Below are 20800 nucleotides of genomic sequence, written 5' to 3' on the forward strand. Positions count from 1 at the left end.
CCTTGCAGGCAAACTCCTTGCGGGATACAGGGGAAATGGATGTAATGTCGGCCTAAATGCCCCTAATTTGGGCCCATACATAAATTCAGCAATCGACTAAATTTTCAATAGCGGCCAAAAATATCCATTACTACCGCCCAATGACACGTTCATCTAGATAAAATTGATAAATAGCAGATTTTTAGCGTTGAGCCTAATCTTAGATCCATGGGCCAACATAAGAGCTATGTATGTGGAATCCCCAATCGTCATGAAATCCAAAAATAAAAGTAGTAATTATCAATTATTAAAAAGTAAAGTACCATAATTTCGTTCACCTAGGTCCCTAATTTCGCGCATTTTTTGAAAAATTAAAAAACAAAATTATTAATCAGGATATTTTTGAATTGAGCTAGGAATTTAGATACGTTTAATTCGCCAGCGGATGGGAAAAATATAAATTTAGAAAATATCACAATATATGGGAAATGTATGTAATGTCGGCCTGAGTGTCCCTAATTTGGGCCCATACAAAAATTCAGCAATCGACTAAATTTTCAATGGCGACCAAAAACATCCATTAGTACCGTCCCAATGACGTGTTCATCTAGATACAATTGATAAATAACAGATTTTTAGCGATGGGCCCAATCTTAGATCCATAGGCCAACATTAGAGCCATTTCCTCTACTACAAATTTTCGATAAAATTGCGCGGAGTTAGGCGACGCGTGAAATTATGGCACTTCACTGTTGCATGTACCACCTATAAAATGATACTTTTATTGAAACTAAACTAAGAACTGATCACAGTTTGTAAACAAACCGTACTGCTGACTTAAAGATTTTATAGGTTAATTGTAACTTCACAGTTCAATTCCTAATACCATCTTAGGCTGCCCGGTTGAGCTCAAATTTTCAGAATTGCCTACTCAATTTCTACAGAACAACAAATTGTAACAACAACCATTGCACTACGACATCATACCTTGGAAATTATAATTTACCACCTAAGTAACCACTTACCGTTATCGTCCACTATTTTCAGTGTAGCTTAGAGCTATCAGCGAGCGAATACTTACGGTTTTAACGGCTATGATAAAAGTGATGCGAATTAATAGGGGGCGCATCAGTGAGGCATAGAATTGAGAAAACTGCACCCTTATTGAACACACAAACACACGGAAAGAAACATCTACTCGCTCTACTTAATCTGAATACCATAGCACCTTATATCACCCACTTTGCAACGTTACTAAACGCAGTGCGTACAGATATTGAACTCCCCAAGATTCACAGAAAAAGACGAAAATCAAACGAAAACGATACGGCAGTCGAAAACGCACATCACTCCGGTCGAGGAATTTTCTTCTAAAATTAACTGTTTGCTTTTGTTTGTAATTTTTCTTTTTTCCTTTCATATTAAATATATAGTTTATATATGTACTTGGATGAAAAAATGCTTTAGTATCACAATATTTCACAAAAAACGGGTGTTTCCTCGTTCCGACAAAACACACTTTTACCGAAGGGCGACACAACCGCTGCTGCTGATCGTGGCCGCCTTGCATCCAAAGTCCTGCTGGAAGAGCCGCACAGCTGCTACTCAAAGTTCGGAGAATGAGACAGAGAGAGAGAGACTAAGGACACACGTGCACCGTCGCGGCACGTGCTTGTAGGTATTACGTAGTATGCACTTAGAATACAAGGAAGAACCAACGGTGTAGTACTAGAGATCGATTCTGCTCACTCTCACCCTCAGTGTTCTTGGCAGATTTCGGTCAGGATTCGCTTCAAGCTATCCAGGCCCCGAAGGAATCCACTGTCTGGACCATGGTGCACCTTGGTATTTGCGCTACACATCGAGGATCCGTTCTTGATCTCGAATGTGGTGTGTGCGAAATCGATCATTCGCACATCTGCCATTCCTAGCGTGCTGGATCCTGCACTGGCTCCACTGATCGAAGTTGACTTCGACTTGGCGCTAAGCTTTCGTCGGAGAGTCTGTTGTACCTTGGACGCTGCACGACTGCCGATGGTTTCTTTTTCTTTGCCGCGGTGCCGTTTTGAGCTGACGGTTGTTTCCTGAAGCAGATGGCCCTCATCGTCCTCGTCTTCGTCGTCATCATCTACGGCGCCTTCCTCTTCGTCATCATCGAGATCATCCACTTCATCCTCGTGATAACCAGCATCGGACTGGTCGTATGCCTTACCACAACTACTGCTACTATTGTTATTGGTATTACTAATATTAATACTGCCACAACAATGCGTGTCCGACGGCGACGCCGTAGTGGTGGTCGTCGTCGCCGTCGTGGTTATTGCAATAGGTGGGACCGTCGTGAGAGATGAAGACCGCTCACGATCTCGCTCCATGGTCTCGACGCTACTTAGCTTTCGGCTCGGTGGAACAACCCGTCCGCTGAATCCTCCGTCAAAGTCCGAACTGGCGTCGGCTTCAGTATTTTGTACATGAGACGGCACCACAAAGGCCGAAGAATAATCATCGCTGCTGCTATTGCTACTGTAGTTCATCCACGAATCCATCGAATGTGGACTGGAGCTGGTCACGTTCTGTGTCGTTCCCATCGGTACGTTCATTGTTACGTCACATACACCGGGATATATCGTTTCCTCGGAGATGGGAACGAAGGGAGTTTTAGCCTTGTTGCCAGTGGTGCCGCTAACAGAGGACGAACTTCCTCCGCTTGAAACTCCACTGGTGGACGTCGCCGACGGAGGTGAACAGGATGAAGCAGCTTTGGCTGCCGTTGCAACCGTAGCCATCGAGGCATTCAATCGCTGATGAGCCGATGTGGACGAAGACGACATATCCAGCTGGTCGTCGTGTGACGAAGAATGATTGAACTGCTCGATCGAACTGTTCGAAGCGTCCGCATCGTAGCAGTAGGAGTTGGATTCGGTTTCGAGCAGGTGGTATTCGGGCTCGGATGGGAAGCTACTACTGGCCGGGGTGGCCGGAGGTTCCTCGTAGCCTTCGTACACGATGAGCAGGGAGCTGGTCGGGAAGAGAAGAGATACATTTGTTTGTGAGAGATTTCTCAAACCGGTTTAAGGAAACATCTATAATAGATCTATGTATGAAGTGTCCCTTACCAGGAATAGAAACGATAGCTGGACTGCTTCTCGATGACCCGCCTCATCTGCTCGAGTTTATCGAGCACTCTGGCGATCACCTTCACACGTAATCGGAACCCATTGTGGAAAAAGTTGTGCAGCGCTTCCTTGAAGCCCTCCTCGTTCAGTTCCCGGCCCCAGTATTTGTCCTTCTTCATGTAGTGATCGATATCCGCCTGGTACACCTGCATACCGCACAGACGTACCCCGAGCGATGCCGACGTACTAGCGGCACATTTGGCCATCTGCTTGCTACGTTTCTCCGCCGAGGCATCGTCCCCGTGCTGGCGAGTACCCATCTTCAGATCCAGAATACACGGCTGTCGATAACAGGACGTGATGTTTTCCAGCATTAGGAAATCTGCGGAGGAATAAGAAAAAAGAAGAAGCGATATTCGCCTATTAGCATTTCCAATTTCCACCGCATTCAGGTTATGCTAAATGAAAGAGACAAGAGTCACACATTTCTTCGCCAATGCCTGGGATGGTGATGCTCGCGCGCATGGATGATGATAATGGACGGCCACACATACGACACTCAGTGGTACGCGGTGGTTCTTATGAGCGGTGATCCAAGGAAATCAAAATCCGGCCTGCAAATAGCGATCCAGCCACCATTATGGACCGTGTGGGAGAGGAACAACAAATATAAACAAACCGAAACCGGTAGTGAAACCAGTTCCATGATTGTCAACATTTGGATTTCAAATTAAGACTAATAGAAATGATAAGAATGAATAAAATACGGACTAAACAGAAGAAGAAAAAAAGCAGGATGTAGAGCAGACATAGCGAACGAACGGACAAAGATGAGCGACCCGTTTGCTGATTGCTAATAGGTATACTAAATGTTAATATTAATTAGGCATGTTTGTTGGAAGGCGATGTGCATTCGGCGCTTGTGGGCTCTCCAATCCGTGCGATACTAACATTGTTTGTTGGAGTTGTCAATCTGTGAAATACTTTTTAACACTTCTGAAGGTATGCCATTCTTATGAATTTTCATCCTGAAAGTAGAAGAAAGAGAAATAAGGGAAAAAGTCTCTGATTAGTACTAGATTGGGCAGCTTTTCAATCTGATATGAGCTTCTTAATAAAAAAAATGAGATTATTATTATTTTTGGACTAGAGTAGAGTAGAGGGCAAATATGATCAATCACGCAAAAAGGCAAACTATGGGACTCTTTCGCTGTTCAATCTAGGAATGAGAGGAACAGACACAGGTATTTGTGGTTGTTGTTGTTGATAGGTAAGTAACAATTTACCATATGTTCACAGATCACTGGCCAGAAGAGAACAAGTGTACGTTCCGCGTGACCCTCAGAGAGTCAGATGGCAGCGAATCACGACAGCCGAGCACATGCCGAGCGGGCGATCTGCTGAAGCTCGAGATTACACTCGCACACTTCTATTGTGTCAGAGAGGCGGCTTGCAACATTCACAACAAGTCACAGGCGGTCTGTCTTGTCTACGTGTGTATGTGAGTGATTGTAGATTGGTCTGCATGTCGCGCACACACACACGGGGCCAATGGTGTGGGACAGACACAACAGTAAGCTGCAATTTGGATTACAAAACACAATGGTAATGGCCAAGGGAAATGGGTTTCCGAATACAGACGGCAGGACACTTACCGTAGTACTTCCTCGCGTTTGCGCTTCGAAGCGGCCATTTTGCGGCCCGGATCGTCCCGGAAGCTCGGCGAGTAGCGTTTCTCCAGCTTGGTACCGCCCATCGTGGTGGCTTGCATGACACCTGGAATAAGAACGGGAGAAAGGGCACATTTTTAGCACGGGGTTTTGATTTTTCGTTATTGTTTGAATACATCACAGCAAAAAAAATAATTTTAATATTACATCCAAGAGGATGCACTTCAATCATGTCAAAAATGTCATGAAATTTTTATGGCCGCAAAAAACTAAACAAATGCAGTAAAAGCAGCGTAATGTTAGTCAGGGTGGCAAGTGAATTTCCATTTAGAAATTCCTGGTTTTCCTGGTAAACAACGCTGGTTTAATAACTCTTATTATTGAAAAGACTCACTGCTGAAACTCCCTTAAGTTCGTAGAGCTTCCCTGAAGCGTTAAGGTCTTTCCTGAAGGGTTCATTGAAGTTTTGAAGTTTGAATTGCCTTAATTTCATGGAACTTCCTCGAAGTTCGAATGACTTTTTTTTTAAGATTTTAGAACTTCCCTGAAGTTTGGAGTTTTTTTTTAAATTTATAGGAATTTCTTAAATATTGTAGAAGTACCACGAAGTTCGTAGAAATTTTCAGCAGTTCGTAAGACTTCCTTCAAGTCCGAAGAACTTTCTCGAAGATCTGAGGACTTCCCTGAAGTTTGAAGGATTTAACTGAATATATAAGGACCCTAAATTTAGAAGAGCTTTCCTGAAGTTCATAAGGCTTTAAATATCGAAGGGTTTTCCAAAAGTTTGTGGGTCTTTCCTTAATTTCTTGGAAATTCCCTGAAGTTTGGAGAGCTCCCATGAATTTCGTAGGACTACCTGTAGTTCAATCGACTTCTCGGAAGTTCTAGGAACATTTTTGAGCTTCGAGAACTATGTTAAGTTCAGAGGACTTCCCAGAGTATTGAAGACTTCTCTGAAGATCGGAAAAAATCCATAAGTATAATCCTATGATCCTTAAGTCTTAAGTTTTAAGCAATGCATAAATGTCGTAGAAGTTACATTAAATCTGCAGAAAATTCTGAACTTCCCTGAAGTTCGTAAGACTTCTCTGAAATTTGTAGAACTTCTCTGAAGGTTCGGAGAGATTTCCTGACCGTCGTAGGTCATCACAGTAGTTCACAGGATTTCCCTGAAACTTGTAAGACTTTCTCGAATTTTATAGAACTTGCATGAAGTTCGAAGGCCTTATCTGAAGTATTTAGAAATAAAACTTTTTATTGAACATTATGAACAGGTACTTCAAAGTATTTACGCGTCGGCACTGCTTAAGTCTGCTATCAATTAAGCACAAATCATACATGCAATTGATTCGAGAAAAAATAAATAAATTAAAAATAAATACAAAATATATTTACTAAATTCTCAGGGTAAAATTTTTTTCATCAATGTTCAGTTGTGTGAAAGATTTAGCTTGAACAAAATGCTTAGTTTTGACCAGATTATAAAAAGAAACTTTGACATACATAAAATTTATAAACCCTATTTAAATTATACAAACAAGATTATTTTCCTGGTGGACTTATGAAATTCCTGGTTTTTTCTCGGTTTTTCCTGGTGAACATAAATTCCCGACTTTTTCCCGGTTTTCCTGGTTCACTTGCTGCTGTTAGTTCATGCACTGTCAAAATCAAAAGAAATCAATTGAAGGGACCACTTTGTATTAGACAAGAACTGAGGACCACTTCAATGGTGGTCGATAGTCGTGAAGATTAATTCGCACTCGCGATGATTGATATACTTCTGCATTCAGTCTATTTTTCAAGATGCTTGACTAATAAAATTAAGCAGAGTGACAGTAGCGAGCGAAAAAAGAATGCGCGAGCATAGAGCACACTTCGATTAGACTAGATTTTCTAAGGAGCCCAAACACAGTAGGTGCCTTTAGAGCAACAGATGCAGCTTGCTTAGACCTTTTACAAACATACAAAGTACACTGTTGAACCATAGAGGTAACTCTAAGACTAGAAGGTCCCGAAGAAAAGTGCTCAACTTTTTGGCTCAGCTCTGGTACTCTCTTCGAACACAAGCTAATCAATTCACCCCTCGAAACATAGGAAAATCCACTAACCCCTCTTTTTATCTGTCAAACTTTCATAGCGAATCAAAACAAACATTGTGTAGTACTAGAATTTCGACTAGAATGGAGTACGTTAATCGTTTGCTTGGGACCAATAGGCTAGTCCAGTGGCGTCGCGTAACCTCACTTTTTACCTGTTCAACAACTTTGAAAACGTTATTTAGGGTCATGTTTACATTCAAATCAGTTTCAAAAGGCATCGGGTCTTCTAGTTTCACTGATGTTTATCCATTGGAACCAATATTGTTTTGTTTGTTTACGTATTGAGAGTTGTTGAACAGGTAGATTGAGGTTAGGGCGACGCCACTGGGCTAGTCAAGTAGTGAACCAATTTAAAATCGTTAGTTTCCACCGGTTAGTTGTACCAACAATCAATACGAAACTATCGATTTTAAATTGACTCACCACTTGACTAGCCTATTGGTCCCAAGCAAATCGATTAACGTGCCCCATTCTAGTATAAATTCCAGTACTACTCTATGTTTGTTTTGATTCGCTATGAAAGTTTGACAGATAAAATGAGGGGTTAGTGGATTTACCTATGTTTCGAGGGGTGAATCGATTAGCTAGGGACCGAAGATAGTACCAGAGCTGAGCCAAAAAGTTGAGCTCGTTTCTTCGGGACCTTCTGGTCTTAGAGTTACCTCTATGGTTGTACCAACAATCAATACGAAACTAACGATTTTAAATTGGCTCACCACTTTAGTAGCCTATTGGTCCCAAGCAAACGATTAACGTACCCTATTCTAGTTGAAATTCTATTACTACACTATGTTTGTTTTGATTCACTATGAAAGTTTGACAGATAACATCAGGGGTGTGTGGATTCATGCAGAACATGCAGGGGTGAGTGAAATAGCTTGGGACTGCTTGGGACCGTTGTTCTGGTACTGAGTGAGCCAAAAATAATAATGATTTTCTTCGGGACCCAGTGGTCTTAGAGTTACCTCTATGGTTGTACTACCGTTGTACTGCTTGAAGTTAGTACCTCAAATTGTATGTTTTGAGGTACTAGATTAAAAGAGTACAACCAACCGGTGGAAACTAACGATTTTAAATTGGCTCAATACTTGACTAGCCTATTGGTCCCAAGCAAATCGATCAACGTTCACCATTCCAGTTGAAATTCTAGTACTACACTATGTTTGTTTTGATTCGCTATGAAATTTTACAGATAAAACGGGAGTTCGTGGATTTTCCTATATTTCAAGGAGTACATCGATTAGCTTGGGACCGAAGATAGTGCCAGAGCTGAGCCAAAAAATTGAACACGTTTCTTCAGGATCTTCTGGTCTTAGTACTACCATAGAGGTAACTCTAAGACTAGAAGGTCCCGAAGAAACGTGCTCAACTTTTTGGCTCAGCTCTGGTACTCTCTTCGGTCTCAAGCTAATCGATTCACCCCTCGAAACATAGGAAAATCCTTCTTCTTCTTCTTCTTCTTCTTCTTCTTCGCATTTCAAGCTTATTGCATATCGCATATGAGCTTATTGCGTGCTCTCAACTTAGTGTTCTAGATGCACTTCCAAAGTTATTAATTGAGAGCTTTCGATGCCTGTACCATTTCTTCATTGGTATTATTGTGTGGCAAGTCCAATCATACTTCTATGCCCAAGGAAGTCGAGAAATTTTCCAACCCGAAAAATTCCTAGACCGGACCGGGAATTGAACCCAGCCACCTCCAGCATGGTCTTGCTTTGTAGCTACGCCTTTGCCGACTGAGCTAAGGGAGGCCCCAGGAAAATCCACTAACCCCTAATTTTATCTGTCAAACTTTCATAGCGAATCAAAACAAACATTGTGTAGTACTAGAATTTCGACTAGAATGGGGTACGTTAATCGTTTGCTTGGGACCAATAGGCTAGTCAAGTAGTGAGCCAATTTAAAATCGTTAGTTTCGTATTGATTGTTGATACTACTTTGTATGTCTGTTGATGGTATTATACTGTTGTCACGTCAGTCATCTAATCACACATAAAATGACACGACTGACCATTCCACATCGCGCCATCAGTTAGCGCTATCGTCCATCGATAACAGAGTGCTAACGATTGTAACTGTCAGCTTCCTGAGATAGCCGCGCCATTAACTGTATCAACTCAGACTGGCACGTGTAGAATCGAATGTAATCATTTGATGATTTCACTCGATCGTCATCTTATCACATTCCCAGTTCAGTGTACATACCTGCAATGCACTTGCTGATTGTTCCGCAGTGTGCCGTTGCTTTTATCATATGAATGAATTCACACCTCAAACAAAAAAAAAACACCGTCCGCCGCACATTACCACTTTTGAACATATTCCCAAAATCAGGGAGGTTTGTTTATTTGAATATCGTTTAACCAAAGTGCTCCTGCTGCTGCTACTTTGTAACACTTTTCCCGTTTGCACTTTGAGAGAACCACCAAAACCAAATCTAGACGAACATGTGGAAAGGGCCACATGGCCCACATGTACACAATCCACGGAAACTAACTACACCATCTGATAGAGTAAAATTTCTCTACCATATGCTGCTGTTGGTTGCGAGAAATCACAGTTACACTTGGCTCGTTTCGCCTTTTCAGATGTTCGGCTAGAAATAACACCGCAGGATGGTTTGTTTATACCACCATGGTGGAAACAGTTTTCCTGCTTGAATCGGAGGATTTCCAATACATTTGGGTATCTGAGGTGGAAAATTTGGCACATTCCTAACCTGTCTAGTAAAAGACATACGGTGGCATCGGGTTGTTACACTTTTGACTGCTTGACCGTGACCAGTTTGTTTACTTAGTTTTAGTTATACATGTAATTGATTTGAGATTTTGCCTCATTACCCTTAACGGTCTGTCTATATGGTCAGGTTGATGGCTTGTTTTGTCGGATGACTCAAACTTCAAGCTAGCTCGTCTATCAAAATAATGACACACCCCAAAAAGGACTGATTATCGCGCTCGTGCATAAAATCAAACGAAAGATGCTCATCTTTCTAGCAGCACACTTGTATAGTGAGTGGTAGTTTACTAGAGCGGCTTTTTTTTTCCTATCCCGTTCGTCTGATTCAGCAAGGCCGGACCGGCGTCGTGGACCAGATTTGTTTTGCGCTCGTTTGCCAACGACGAGCACAACAAAGTTGGTGATGACAAATTTCGTTATTTCATTCATGGTATTTTCTCCCCGATGCTTAATCACACGTGGCAATGACTTTAATTAGTGTTGAATAGGTTCTTTTTTTATTTGCTTTCGCCTCAATGGCGACGTGCGGAGGACAACAAGACGACCCGACCATGGTGGGCAACGCGACGGTCAATCGAATCCTGATGGGAGGCTTGACACGTGCGTGTAATTGGTCAATTTTAGCAGCACATTTCGATCGTAAATACCGACGATGAGCGAGCGACATTGTAGGAAGCAACCAGAAGCACAAATTGGGAAGGTAAACAAATTCCTTGATTCTCCAATTAGGTGCCTCGGAACCATCCTACAGGAAATTGATGTCGATGTTGGAAGCAATAACAGCTCGGGAAAGCGGAAAAATCTTTCATCGTGTTAATCTGTTCCGTCGGGTGGTGGTGGGTGAATAAAAAAGAAGAAAAAATGAACACCACCGGTAAACAAGGAGCTGCAAAAAAAAGATACACAAACGAGTTTGTCCGCACCCAGTTCTGAAAATAGTAACCCCCTTACGAGAGGTGGCGAATTTAAAATCAGGCAAGATTTTGTAGATAAGTATTTTGACTAGCTTTTTTTTTTTTGTTTTCATAGTAAAACCGGTTTGTGTTGGTTCGCATTTGTTTACGTAATTGGATAGGCAAGAGCGGTAACTGGTGTAGCGGAATCGCATATTCAATTAAGTCGAATGGATAGTATTCATGTGTCACCCTTGGAACTTTGATTCGTAACATACTTTTAACCTTGAATAGTCTATGCAACCGAATCAAATCAAGCAAAGTGAAAGCGAACTGTAAACCTTTAGTTGGGAAATTGTGAACAGCTTACTCAAATTTGTTAGACTATTCCGAAATTAATATTAAAAATGCAATTATTTTATTTTTAATATATAGGGGAAATGACGGCTTCAAAACGATGTTCAGGAATATGTTTCTCCTACATGCAAAAAATCAGCGCTCAAGAACATTTACCATTTACCCATTGAAGATATTAGTACCGATGAAACCAAAATAAAAATCTTCTATTTTCGTGAATATATAACTACACAGGTAATGTTTACTTTCGTGTATATTCAGATGCCAAGAAATCCGACCGCGGATTTGCAGTATAATCGTCTCTGTGTTTCCTTATCACGTTCCCAACGAGGTAATCCATGAAGATAAAGAAGTGCTCCGAAACACCAAGTCTCATTTTCAGTAGTGATAAGGAAGTACCATTATTGATCGTGCGTCACAAGACGGTAATAGATAAAGCGGTCAAATCAAAACAAGAGGCAACTGGTTCCCACCAGCCAGTTCCAATATAAGCAATTTGTCTTCCAAAACAATGCACTGCATCATCAAATTTGCACCAATTGAGAATCAAGATAGCCTAGCCATAGCCATATTTTACTTTACCGAGACTACTAGAGACACGTAGTTAATCAATAAAAGCATGTACTGGTTGGTTGATTTATTGGTCGTGATGAATGGTTGCTTTATTGTTCGCGATGAATAATGCACGTCAAACTATTGCCAGGCAAAGTTTATCCCCTTCGTTTCTCGGTTCAATGCTAGCTCCTATGAGAGTGTGAAAAAAGGACTGTCCATTAGACTGATGCAAAATTTCGAAATTTCGCTCCACAATGCTCAAACGGTTCCAAATTTGGTCCTGATTAGCCTCCCAAAATTTGAACTCATTTGAAAAGAAACTGACCTGGCACAAACCATTTGTAATTTATATAGAAATTATTATGGGAAAAACGTTTTGTTCATTATCTTCTAGATGTTGATGGCTGGTTGGCCGTCGAAACTTGAAGAAGTTGTTCGAAGTGGTCAAACCAGCAAACCACTAATAATTGGGAGCAAATTATGACTGTAACGGGAATTGACAAAACAGCTGACGGGATATGTTCCTATTTTGAGCCTAGGACTGCAACCTGCATTCTGAATTTTATACTTTGAATAGACTGAATAGCTTACACAAACTTGTTGCCTTAAAACAAATAGACTTGTCTCAATCGTTAAATAGCGAATCGATCCCATTACCTTAAATGTTTCAATAATTCAGAACACTGATTCTCAGCTGTCAAGTTACGAATTAAGAACTGTCCTATGAAATGGTATGCCATTTCTTATTACCCAAACGACGGGAACTGATGCAGAACAGCGATGGTAGTAAAAATAATCGAGATTCATCCTGTCTGTGGAATTATTTATATTTCAGACGAAAAGCCGTGCATATGGCCGGTGGGATTCTATGCATATTAGCAGATGCGCAGGATGTCCACATTGATTAATGTTAAGCGGAGCTAGGTAGTTGCTTTGAATGCAAAAAAACGATGATTCGGATAAATCAAATTCCCGAGCTTATTGCTGAACACGATTTCAATGCTATATATGCTTTCGAAAAAGTGAGTTATAATCGAAATTATCGTCGTGTTACTAAATGTGCTACGGCGTCTGACTGTGGTCGATTGTAGAGTAACATTGAGTGAAAAGATAAAATTTCTTTCAAAGTGGGAAGGTGTCTTTTATCCGTACAAGTTTGCAGAATAGGGGTGGTGCATGGTGGGTACCTAGATCCCAGCGATGTTGAGATTGTGTTCAGAGTATGGTGACCAGCAAATAATTTTATTTTCTGGAAATTTTCCAATTTATCCAAAATTTATTTCTTTACCCGAAATCTTCAAAATTTGTCTACCTTGAAAATTCGCTTCGAACTCTTAGAATTTAATTGGGATTTTCTTTAGAATAAAGCTCTTTTCAGATTTCTTCTCAAGTAAATTGACGATTCTCTCTGGTTCAGTTTTTTTGTTCATTAATTTTTTTGATAAGGCTCAACCGAATTAACTTTACAGAGCCGAGGATTCTTGGTCAGTATACAATACATCTTAAAACTATAGTCAAAAGGTACAACACAATAAACACTTTATCTTCCGCTATCCAAAAAGCCTCCTCCATCAGAACTGGAGCCGCTTGCAGTGGTTTCATTGTATGGCAGTTACGCTATCGTGGGGCAAAGCGTATCCATTGCAGCAATGGACGCAAAACGTGGTCAATACTCACACACACATCACGAAACGGTTGCTTTCCAAAGTCGACGACGCATCGACCGAAAGAACTGCTGATGAAGAACAATGAGGAGGACCACACAATGCACAGTGGGGATTGTTGCAACAAAAAGGCTTGAAATTGTCTGCCGCTGGAACCACACATTGTAGCATATGCGAGGGGCACGCCCTTCCAGATATAAGTGCGTGATATTTAAAATACATACATCGTAGTAATTTAAATACGTTGAAGACAGTAATAATTTGAATTTAAATATCGGAGACGAGCCAGCCAACAGCTGAAAGTCTCCTTAATAAAGATATAAAAAAAAGAATTTAAATACTTTAAGCGGTATTGAAAATAATTAACAAATAATTAGCGATAATTTATGTAATGACAAATAATTTAACTATATTGTTAATGATTTAAATATAAAATTTGTGAGTAATTTAAGTATTTATTGAAATTCAGAGTTTATTAAAATTATTTAATGCAGTAATGGCAAGATTTTAATTATTTGGTCAGCAGGCTTTGTAGTATTGAAAGACTAGTGCGTGCCCCTCGAGCATATGACTTTATTTGGGGAAAATGTCAAGAAATTTATTCTTCATATTTTGAATCGGCGCACGCTGTGATAAGTGCATGTGTCCTATTTTGCCCTAAAATCCCATAGTTTCTGTGTTTACTGTGTTTCATGTGTGTTACTTCATTGATTCAAATTGTCAGTACCTTTTATCAGAAGTAGCCAATATATCTTCTAGTAGTCAGCTTATGCCTTTTAAAAACTATTAAAAACATATATAGGAGAGCATGTGGTCAAATAAACCAGATTGTTTAATAAAATATAAAAGATTTAAATATGAGAAGCACAAAACACTCAGAAAGTGGATTAAAATAGTCTAAAGGACAAAACTGATTCAAGTGCATGTTTTGAGCGTATTTTTCCCCGGTATCTCATATCAAAACAATTCACTTTATTTGAAAGACTTCTGCCGCTGAAATGCTAACACGAGATTTAGGTTTTCTTGAAGTAAAAAGGAATATAAGCATCCAATGTGCTTGTTTGCATACTGTGTACGAACAAATAAATACATGTTTAAAACCTGATTTACCCCAAAATCATCTATCAATTGAAAGCATTTGAACTGGTTTATTGGCATAAATAGACAATATCTCTCTTTTAAAATATCCAAATATACCATTTAGAAACCAGGAAGTGAGCTTTGATTAACTATTGGAAACATTCATAGGAGAATGAGGCGTCAAATAAGCTTGAACCGGGTACCTGGGATTCCCACGATATACCCACGGCAATAGTCAGCAGACGATGTTTTGTGCGTATTTAGTATGTTATATATTTTATTTGAATATACAAAATGTTTGAAGTCTTGCGTCATCAAAACCACAATCTGCATCACCACAAATACACTTTTCAACAATCTTCAACTGGAACGTTCTCACCAAATCATTACACCCGGGAGCGCATTCCCGATATCCCGAATAGGGGAAATGGCTCTAACGTTGGCCTATGGATCTAAGATTGGGCCCATCACTAAAAATATTTGATCGCTATTGAAAATTTTGTCGATTGCTGAATTTATGTATGGGTCCATTTAGTTAACAAAAACCCTACAATATATCAGCGCGGTTGAGCCACACCGGCAACAAAGGGAACCGAGAGCACACCAGGCACCTAAGCAACAGGGGGAAAACATCATTCCAAATCAAATTATCGCGCCCGGGATACAAAACTATTCAAAACTGACATTATCAATCACACACCTAAAACCGTCCGGGAAGCAGAGTGACAGCGCAAATCAGGCAAAAGCAGACGAAAACTACGAAAGCGAACGCACGCACAAAACAGAGAGCAAATTTACACAACCGTATCCGAAGGGGTTCGAAACTGAACTCTGGCAACAACTGTCTTCGTTATTAAGGCCTGTACTCGAAAAAAATGCACCAGACAAAAGTGTTCGCCAAAAATTTATTTTAAGTCGGATTTTTTTGAAACATATACATATGGATTATGTTTCGGCATAATTACTTTATTCAATTTCCTTTCCATCGCTGAAAGCCCGCACCTTTCCCTTAAGACCCCTCATTACATTTTGTGCAACGGTGGAGCCGACCTTTTTGGTCACTTTCATCCATTCTTTTTTCAACTCCAGCTCGTTCTTAAACACCTTGGACGATTTTCGAACTTTGGCCTTCATTATGGCCCAAAATCTTTCCACCGGACGAATCTGTGGTGAATTCGGGGGGTTGGCGGTTTTTGGTACAAAAACAACGTTATTGTCTCTGTACCAATCCAACGTCGATCGCGCGTAACTGCATGATGCCAGGTCCGGCCAAAATAATGTCTCGCCTCCGTGAGACCGCAGGAAGGGCAACAGACGCTTCTGGAGGCACTCGGTGCGGTAAATTTCGCTGTTGATGGTACCCATTGTGATGTACTCAAATAGTGACAGCGGCGCCGGTTGTGTAGTGACAAGCATGACTGCCTCTCACTCCAAAGGGCCTGAGTTCAATCCCAGTCGCGCCTTCATTCGAAAGGGAAGTAAAGCCGTTGGTCCGCGGTCCATGTGTTTGATAGGTCGATAGGTAGGGTCCAGGTGTGGGAGTTGCCTCCATGGCGTCGGTAGTATTGGTACACAGTACGGAAATTAAGATCGACGAAAAACAAATCTGACTCTAGGAACTTTTTGGGAAAAAGTGACTTTTTGTTGAATGACTTGGAAAAAGTGACCTAATCACTAAAAAGTATCTGCTAACAGCCCTGTGTAGAGTAAGGTGGGGCAAAAGTTCGACCGGGACAACAGCTCGTTTTGAGGTTTTCCCATAAGTTTGACCAAGAAGAGAAGATACAAGCAGAAACCGTCACTCCACGCGGCGATCAAGATCAAGTGTGATGTGCGCGCTGCATACAGACGTCAACATTAACACAAGGTGGGGTTGAATTTGTGTTTTATGTAACCGTTAATAGACCCAACATGATGGGGGATATTCCGAGAGTCGCAGTGACTTTTGTCACTAGTGAAGTGAGAAAAGTCAAGTCATGGAAACGTAAATCTCCTTTTGTTTTACACAGAGATTTTCAAAGGAAATGGATGTAATGTCGACCTAAATGCCCCTAATTTGGACCCATACATAAATTCAGATATTTACTAAATTTTCAATAGCGACCAAAAATATCCATTAGACCGCCCCAATGACGCGTTCATCTAGATAAAATTGATAAATAGCAGATTTTTAGCTATGAGCAGATTTTTAGCGATCTTAGATCCATAGGCCAACATTAGAGCCATTTCCCCTTCTTAGAAGAGCCTCCTGAAGAAAGTTAGAAGAATTCGGAAGAAATTTGGGAGAAAAAAAACTTTGCAGAAGTCGGATGACACTTCCTGGATTAGTTCTGGGACAATTTGACTTCCAGAGAATTCAAAAGAAACTTTTGGGGGGAATTCAATAGGCCTTCCAATGTAAATCAAAATATTAAAATAAAATGCTGGAACTTATTTAATCATTTAGATGTACAGAAGTTCATGATTTACTTATATGAATTAAATACTAAAAAATTTGAATACCAAAATCTCCAACTTTCCTTGCATTTTGATACTTTTAATCAAAAATTTCATAAGGGAACGCATGAAAATTTTATGTTTACATCAAGGCTCTGGGAGAGGTGAACCTTAATCCCCTCCTCCCCTCGCTGCGCTAGTGCCATATTGATACTTTGATACTTGGGCAATGCTGAAAAAACTGGAATTCTGACATAAATTTCAAGAGAATTGCGATAACAATTCGAAAGGAATCTGAATATGAAGCTGATTCGATTACAAAGGAATTCTAGGAATTTAGCATTTTCGAAAGCGTGAGGTTATTTAGCTGTAGTTTTGAGTTGAACTTCATGGAAGTTCAAACTCACAAAATCGGAGGTGTCATAAGAGTTAAGGAGAATTAAAAAAAAAATCAGAACGAAATTCTGGGAAAATTCGAACGGAATTTTTAAGACAAATTATAACGACATTTTATGGAGAATTCGTGAGAAATTTTGAAAAATTCTGAAAATAATTATGAGAATCTAGAAGAAAATAGTTCTGAAGAGAATGCCAAGGAAGTCCTGTCAAAATTCAACGGCATCATAGAAATGCAAGGAAATCTCAATCTGATAATAGTTGCAAAGGAATTCTAAAGCGAATTCCAATTAAGAGGCTGTTTTTTTTTCGAATCACGAGGAAGATTCCAAGTGACTTCTAAGGATAATATTAAAGAACTCCTGGAAACATGTCAAGGAAACTTTTGAACAGAGACTCATTGAAACGATTAAAAATTTAGACGGAATACTTAAAGAATAGTAAGGTGTGTTCCTAGTACCATTCTGTGGAAAATTCAAAGTTAAATAATTCTGGACATAATGGCTATTATTTAATTACAAAGCACATTAAGCATCTTTGAAATGTCCGGTCAGTCTGCGGGCGGGCGTACAAGCGTATCTAAAACTGTGTGAAAATAAGCATACAGTCCCACCTATTTGAAGTCAATTTTACGATGGAAATTATTTATAGTTACATCCTGGTCCAGTTCAAACGATTCCACGACCAGTGTGATTGAAACTTACAAACACATCCAACGTCCAAAGCAAGCTATCCAATGCTACCATTTTTTTTTCTTCAGGCAAGCGCCGTTCAAATCCGGATCTGGCCTCAGAGCAATCACTCTCTGTGTGGTAGCAAATAAATAATACACGTCGACCGACTAGCAGAGTGAAACGTTACAATTTTAATGAGCATATTTAGGACGAAATTTTTGCATCCGTATGGCTGAGATTGAATTCTTCAGGTTTTAATTTTCATACGGCCGGTAGGTATAGATCATTTAAAATGTTTTCACTTGGATAATCTTCCACTCTACGCCGACGTTGGAATTTCACTTGACCATCACATCTAGGCGCCGCTGCCGCCTTCGCCGCCGGTCGGTATTTTGTTGTCGCCATCGCCGTTCATTCAGAAGCTGTTGCTCTTCAACATAAGTATATACTGGTAAGTCCAGATTTATGGACCGACTTTTATATTTTAGGCGCCAAACCGACACTCAAGTCCGGATATAAATATCACTTTATGGATTTGGTTGTTTTTCTCAACGGATCATTCGACGTACTTGACCCGTGAAATTCCGACGGCATGACTTTTCATCGAGTGGCGTCTGTGAGCTTCCTCATGACCAACCGAAGAGAATATATAAATTATGTGAGGATGTTTTCACCGGCAGCCAATGCGAAATAACTTCTCCGTCTTGCCCTGGTGACCGATAGAATGCATCCGAAATGCGTGGGAAAATTTGTAAGTGCGGCGTCAGAAATGATGTTTTCGTTTCAAATCGAATGGAAACGCACGGTTGCCCAAGCGTGACTTTCCGACAGCCAAGGAGCTGGTAATATTTCCTCGAACACAACTACGCGCAAATATACACATGTGAGAAACTGGCGCTCGTCAGTTGTCGGTCACGTTTCCATCCAATTTCGTCATACAGGTGTGCAGCTGTTGTTATTGTTGTTGTTGATATTTGGTGCCATTTGGCTTGTAGTTCGTTTGGTCTGGCGATTACACTGGGACTATTGTGGCTCCTACGCATTATCTAATCACATATTTAGGACAGGACTATGCAATCTGCAGTAGTTACATAGCATGCAACTGATTTACTATATACAATCCGCAATTTGACAATGTCGTAGGATTTCACTATTGCAGTAGGTTATCAAGCATGCCGTCGCAAAATTGCTGTGTTAACCTAATTATGGTTAATATGTTGAGTAGAAGATGAAAGATGACCAATAGAACTTCTTAGTTATAGAGTTAAGTTTATCCTGGGGCCTCTCTTAGCTCAGTCGGTATAGGCGCAGTTATAAAGCAAGGCTATGCTGGAGATAACTCGGTTTGATTCCCGGCCTGTCAAGGAATTTTTCGGGTTGAAAACTCCTCGACTTCCTCCATAGACTTATGATTGTACTTGCCACACAATTACACTATTCCAAAAATGGTACAGGCATCGAAAGCTCTCAATTAATAACTGTGGAAGTGCATCTAGAACACTAGCAGAGAGAGCAGGCAATAAGCTAATATGCGATAAATAATAAGCTTGAAATTTGAGTAAGAAGAAAAAGTAATCCTAACAGGTGCAGACTTAATTTTGAATAAATATTTCCGGAACATTATTGTCGTAGACGTAGAGCCTAATGTTTATTCATGATTTATCGACAAAAGGTAGTGCTCAACCTTGCACCATGACCCGCATCGTGCCAATATTTCAATACTACATACAGCCTTTAGTTCACCCATTTGGAAGCCCTCTGCTGGCGACAGTTTCTGAATAAATGGCTCCTGAGGCTCCCAACCGTACACCCGTAACCAGCAGAGCGATGAATCAACAGCATCCCCCCAAAGGGATAAAAGGAAAAATGTTCCCTGCCATAAATTATCCAACAGTTTTCCTTCATTATCGGTATCCTCTTATGCGCGAGCACAGGTTTCCCAGAGAGACTGACTGTTGGAGGGACATAAATCTGTTGTCACATTATGCACATAAACAAGAACCATCCTGAATCTTCATTTCATGTGCTAAAAGTAATAACGATTATAGGTTTTAGTAGCTAATATGATCGCATACTTCAACCACTAGAAGGCAATAGTTGCTCCTTGGTCAGCCTGCATGTTTGTTCTCTGCGGTGAAGATCTGTCTCTGGAATGTTCTTCATTCGTTAGATAGAGCTATATGGACATGAAAACCTCCATGGCATAGCAAATACAAAGGCGCGCCGTGGACGGAAATATATGGCCGACCAAGCGCCAGTGGAATGCTCCCTTTGTGTATGTGGCCTTCTTCTATGTGCTCATATTTTTTCATTTTTCTCTGCATTGGACCACTCTTGACTCTTGACTAGTAAACGTATGGCAGCGAGGTTAGAAAGAGCAGTCCTTTCAGTAGACTGAAAGGGCGGTTTTTCTTTGTAAAGTCTACACAGTTTAAAAAAAAAAGCATAAATTGATGTTGTGTTACTTGCATCATATATTGATCTACATCACGGAATTTATGACATATTACATGAAATAATTCAAATATTGTATTAGAACACCATTCTTGTGTGCAACCTGTAAGCAAGATACTTTCTCTCACTCTCTCTTTTTTTCTAGGCTTTTAAGCTTTGTAGCGATCATTTTTCTGGCTTTCAACTTAGTGTTCTAGATGTGCTTCCACAGTTATTAATTGAGAGCTGTCTATGCCAACAAATGCATGAATTTGTATACTATGTGGCAAGCACAATGGTATTCTATGCCCAGGGAAGTCGAGAAAACTTCCAACCCGAAAGATTTCCTCGATCAGACCGGGAATCGAAGCCACCCCGCCTCCAGCTTGGTAATACAGTGCCTTTACTGACTAGGCTAGCTGAGCAAGAGACTCATTCGTGCAGAAATAAAACAAATATTGACATGCCCGGCTGGTTACGTCACATGTCATATTCAAAACTTTGTACTGTGTACACACTGCTAGACATCTCTAGAGTACAGGGCTCTGTGCGGAGAAATCGCCATCACCATTAACCCTGACCACGGGTGCTGTGCGGTTTGCCTGTATCCTGCAGCTAGTTCTCATAGGCTGGTACTTCCTACATAGAGATATAGCAGCTCGTCTGCATAGCTAGGGTAGATGTACCAGTTATGACTATACGTTCCTAT

General features: G+C 40.5%; 1 protein-coding gene across 1 annotated transcript in view; it reads right to left on the reverse strand.

Moving 5' to 3' along the window:
* Positions 1 to 1432: 1432 nt before the first annotated feature.
* Positions 1433 to 20800, reverse strand: part of Ip6k (Inositol hexakisphosphate kinase) — a 37105-nt gene continuing 17737 nt past the window's right edge. Inside the window, exons 5-8 of the mRNA XM_065235736.1 lie at positions 4751 to 4871; positions 4047 to 4123; positions 3096 to 3477; positions 1433 to 2997 (exon numbers count right to left, since the gene is read on the reverse strand). Coding sequence (XP_065091808.1) covers positions 1737 to 2997; positions 3096 to 3477; positions 4047 to 4123; positions 4751 to 4871 — 1841 coding nt within the window. The 3' untranslated portion in view covers positions 1433 to 1736. The remainder of the gene's footprint in view (positions 2998 to 3095; positions 3478 to 4046; positions 4124 to 4750; positions 4872 to 20800) is intronic.

Source organism: Ochlerotatus camptorhynchus, unplaced genomic scaffold (assembly GCF_037179485.1).
Source record: "Ochlerotatus camptorhynchus isolate MF236.1 unplaced genomic scaffold, CSIRO-AGI_Acam_v1.1 ptg000503l, whole genome shotgun sequence".
NCBI lineage: Eukaryota > Metazoa > Arthropoda > Insecta > Diptera > Culicidae > Ochlerotatus > Ochlerotatus camptorhynchus.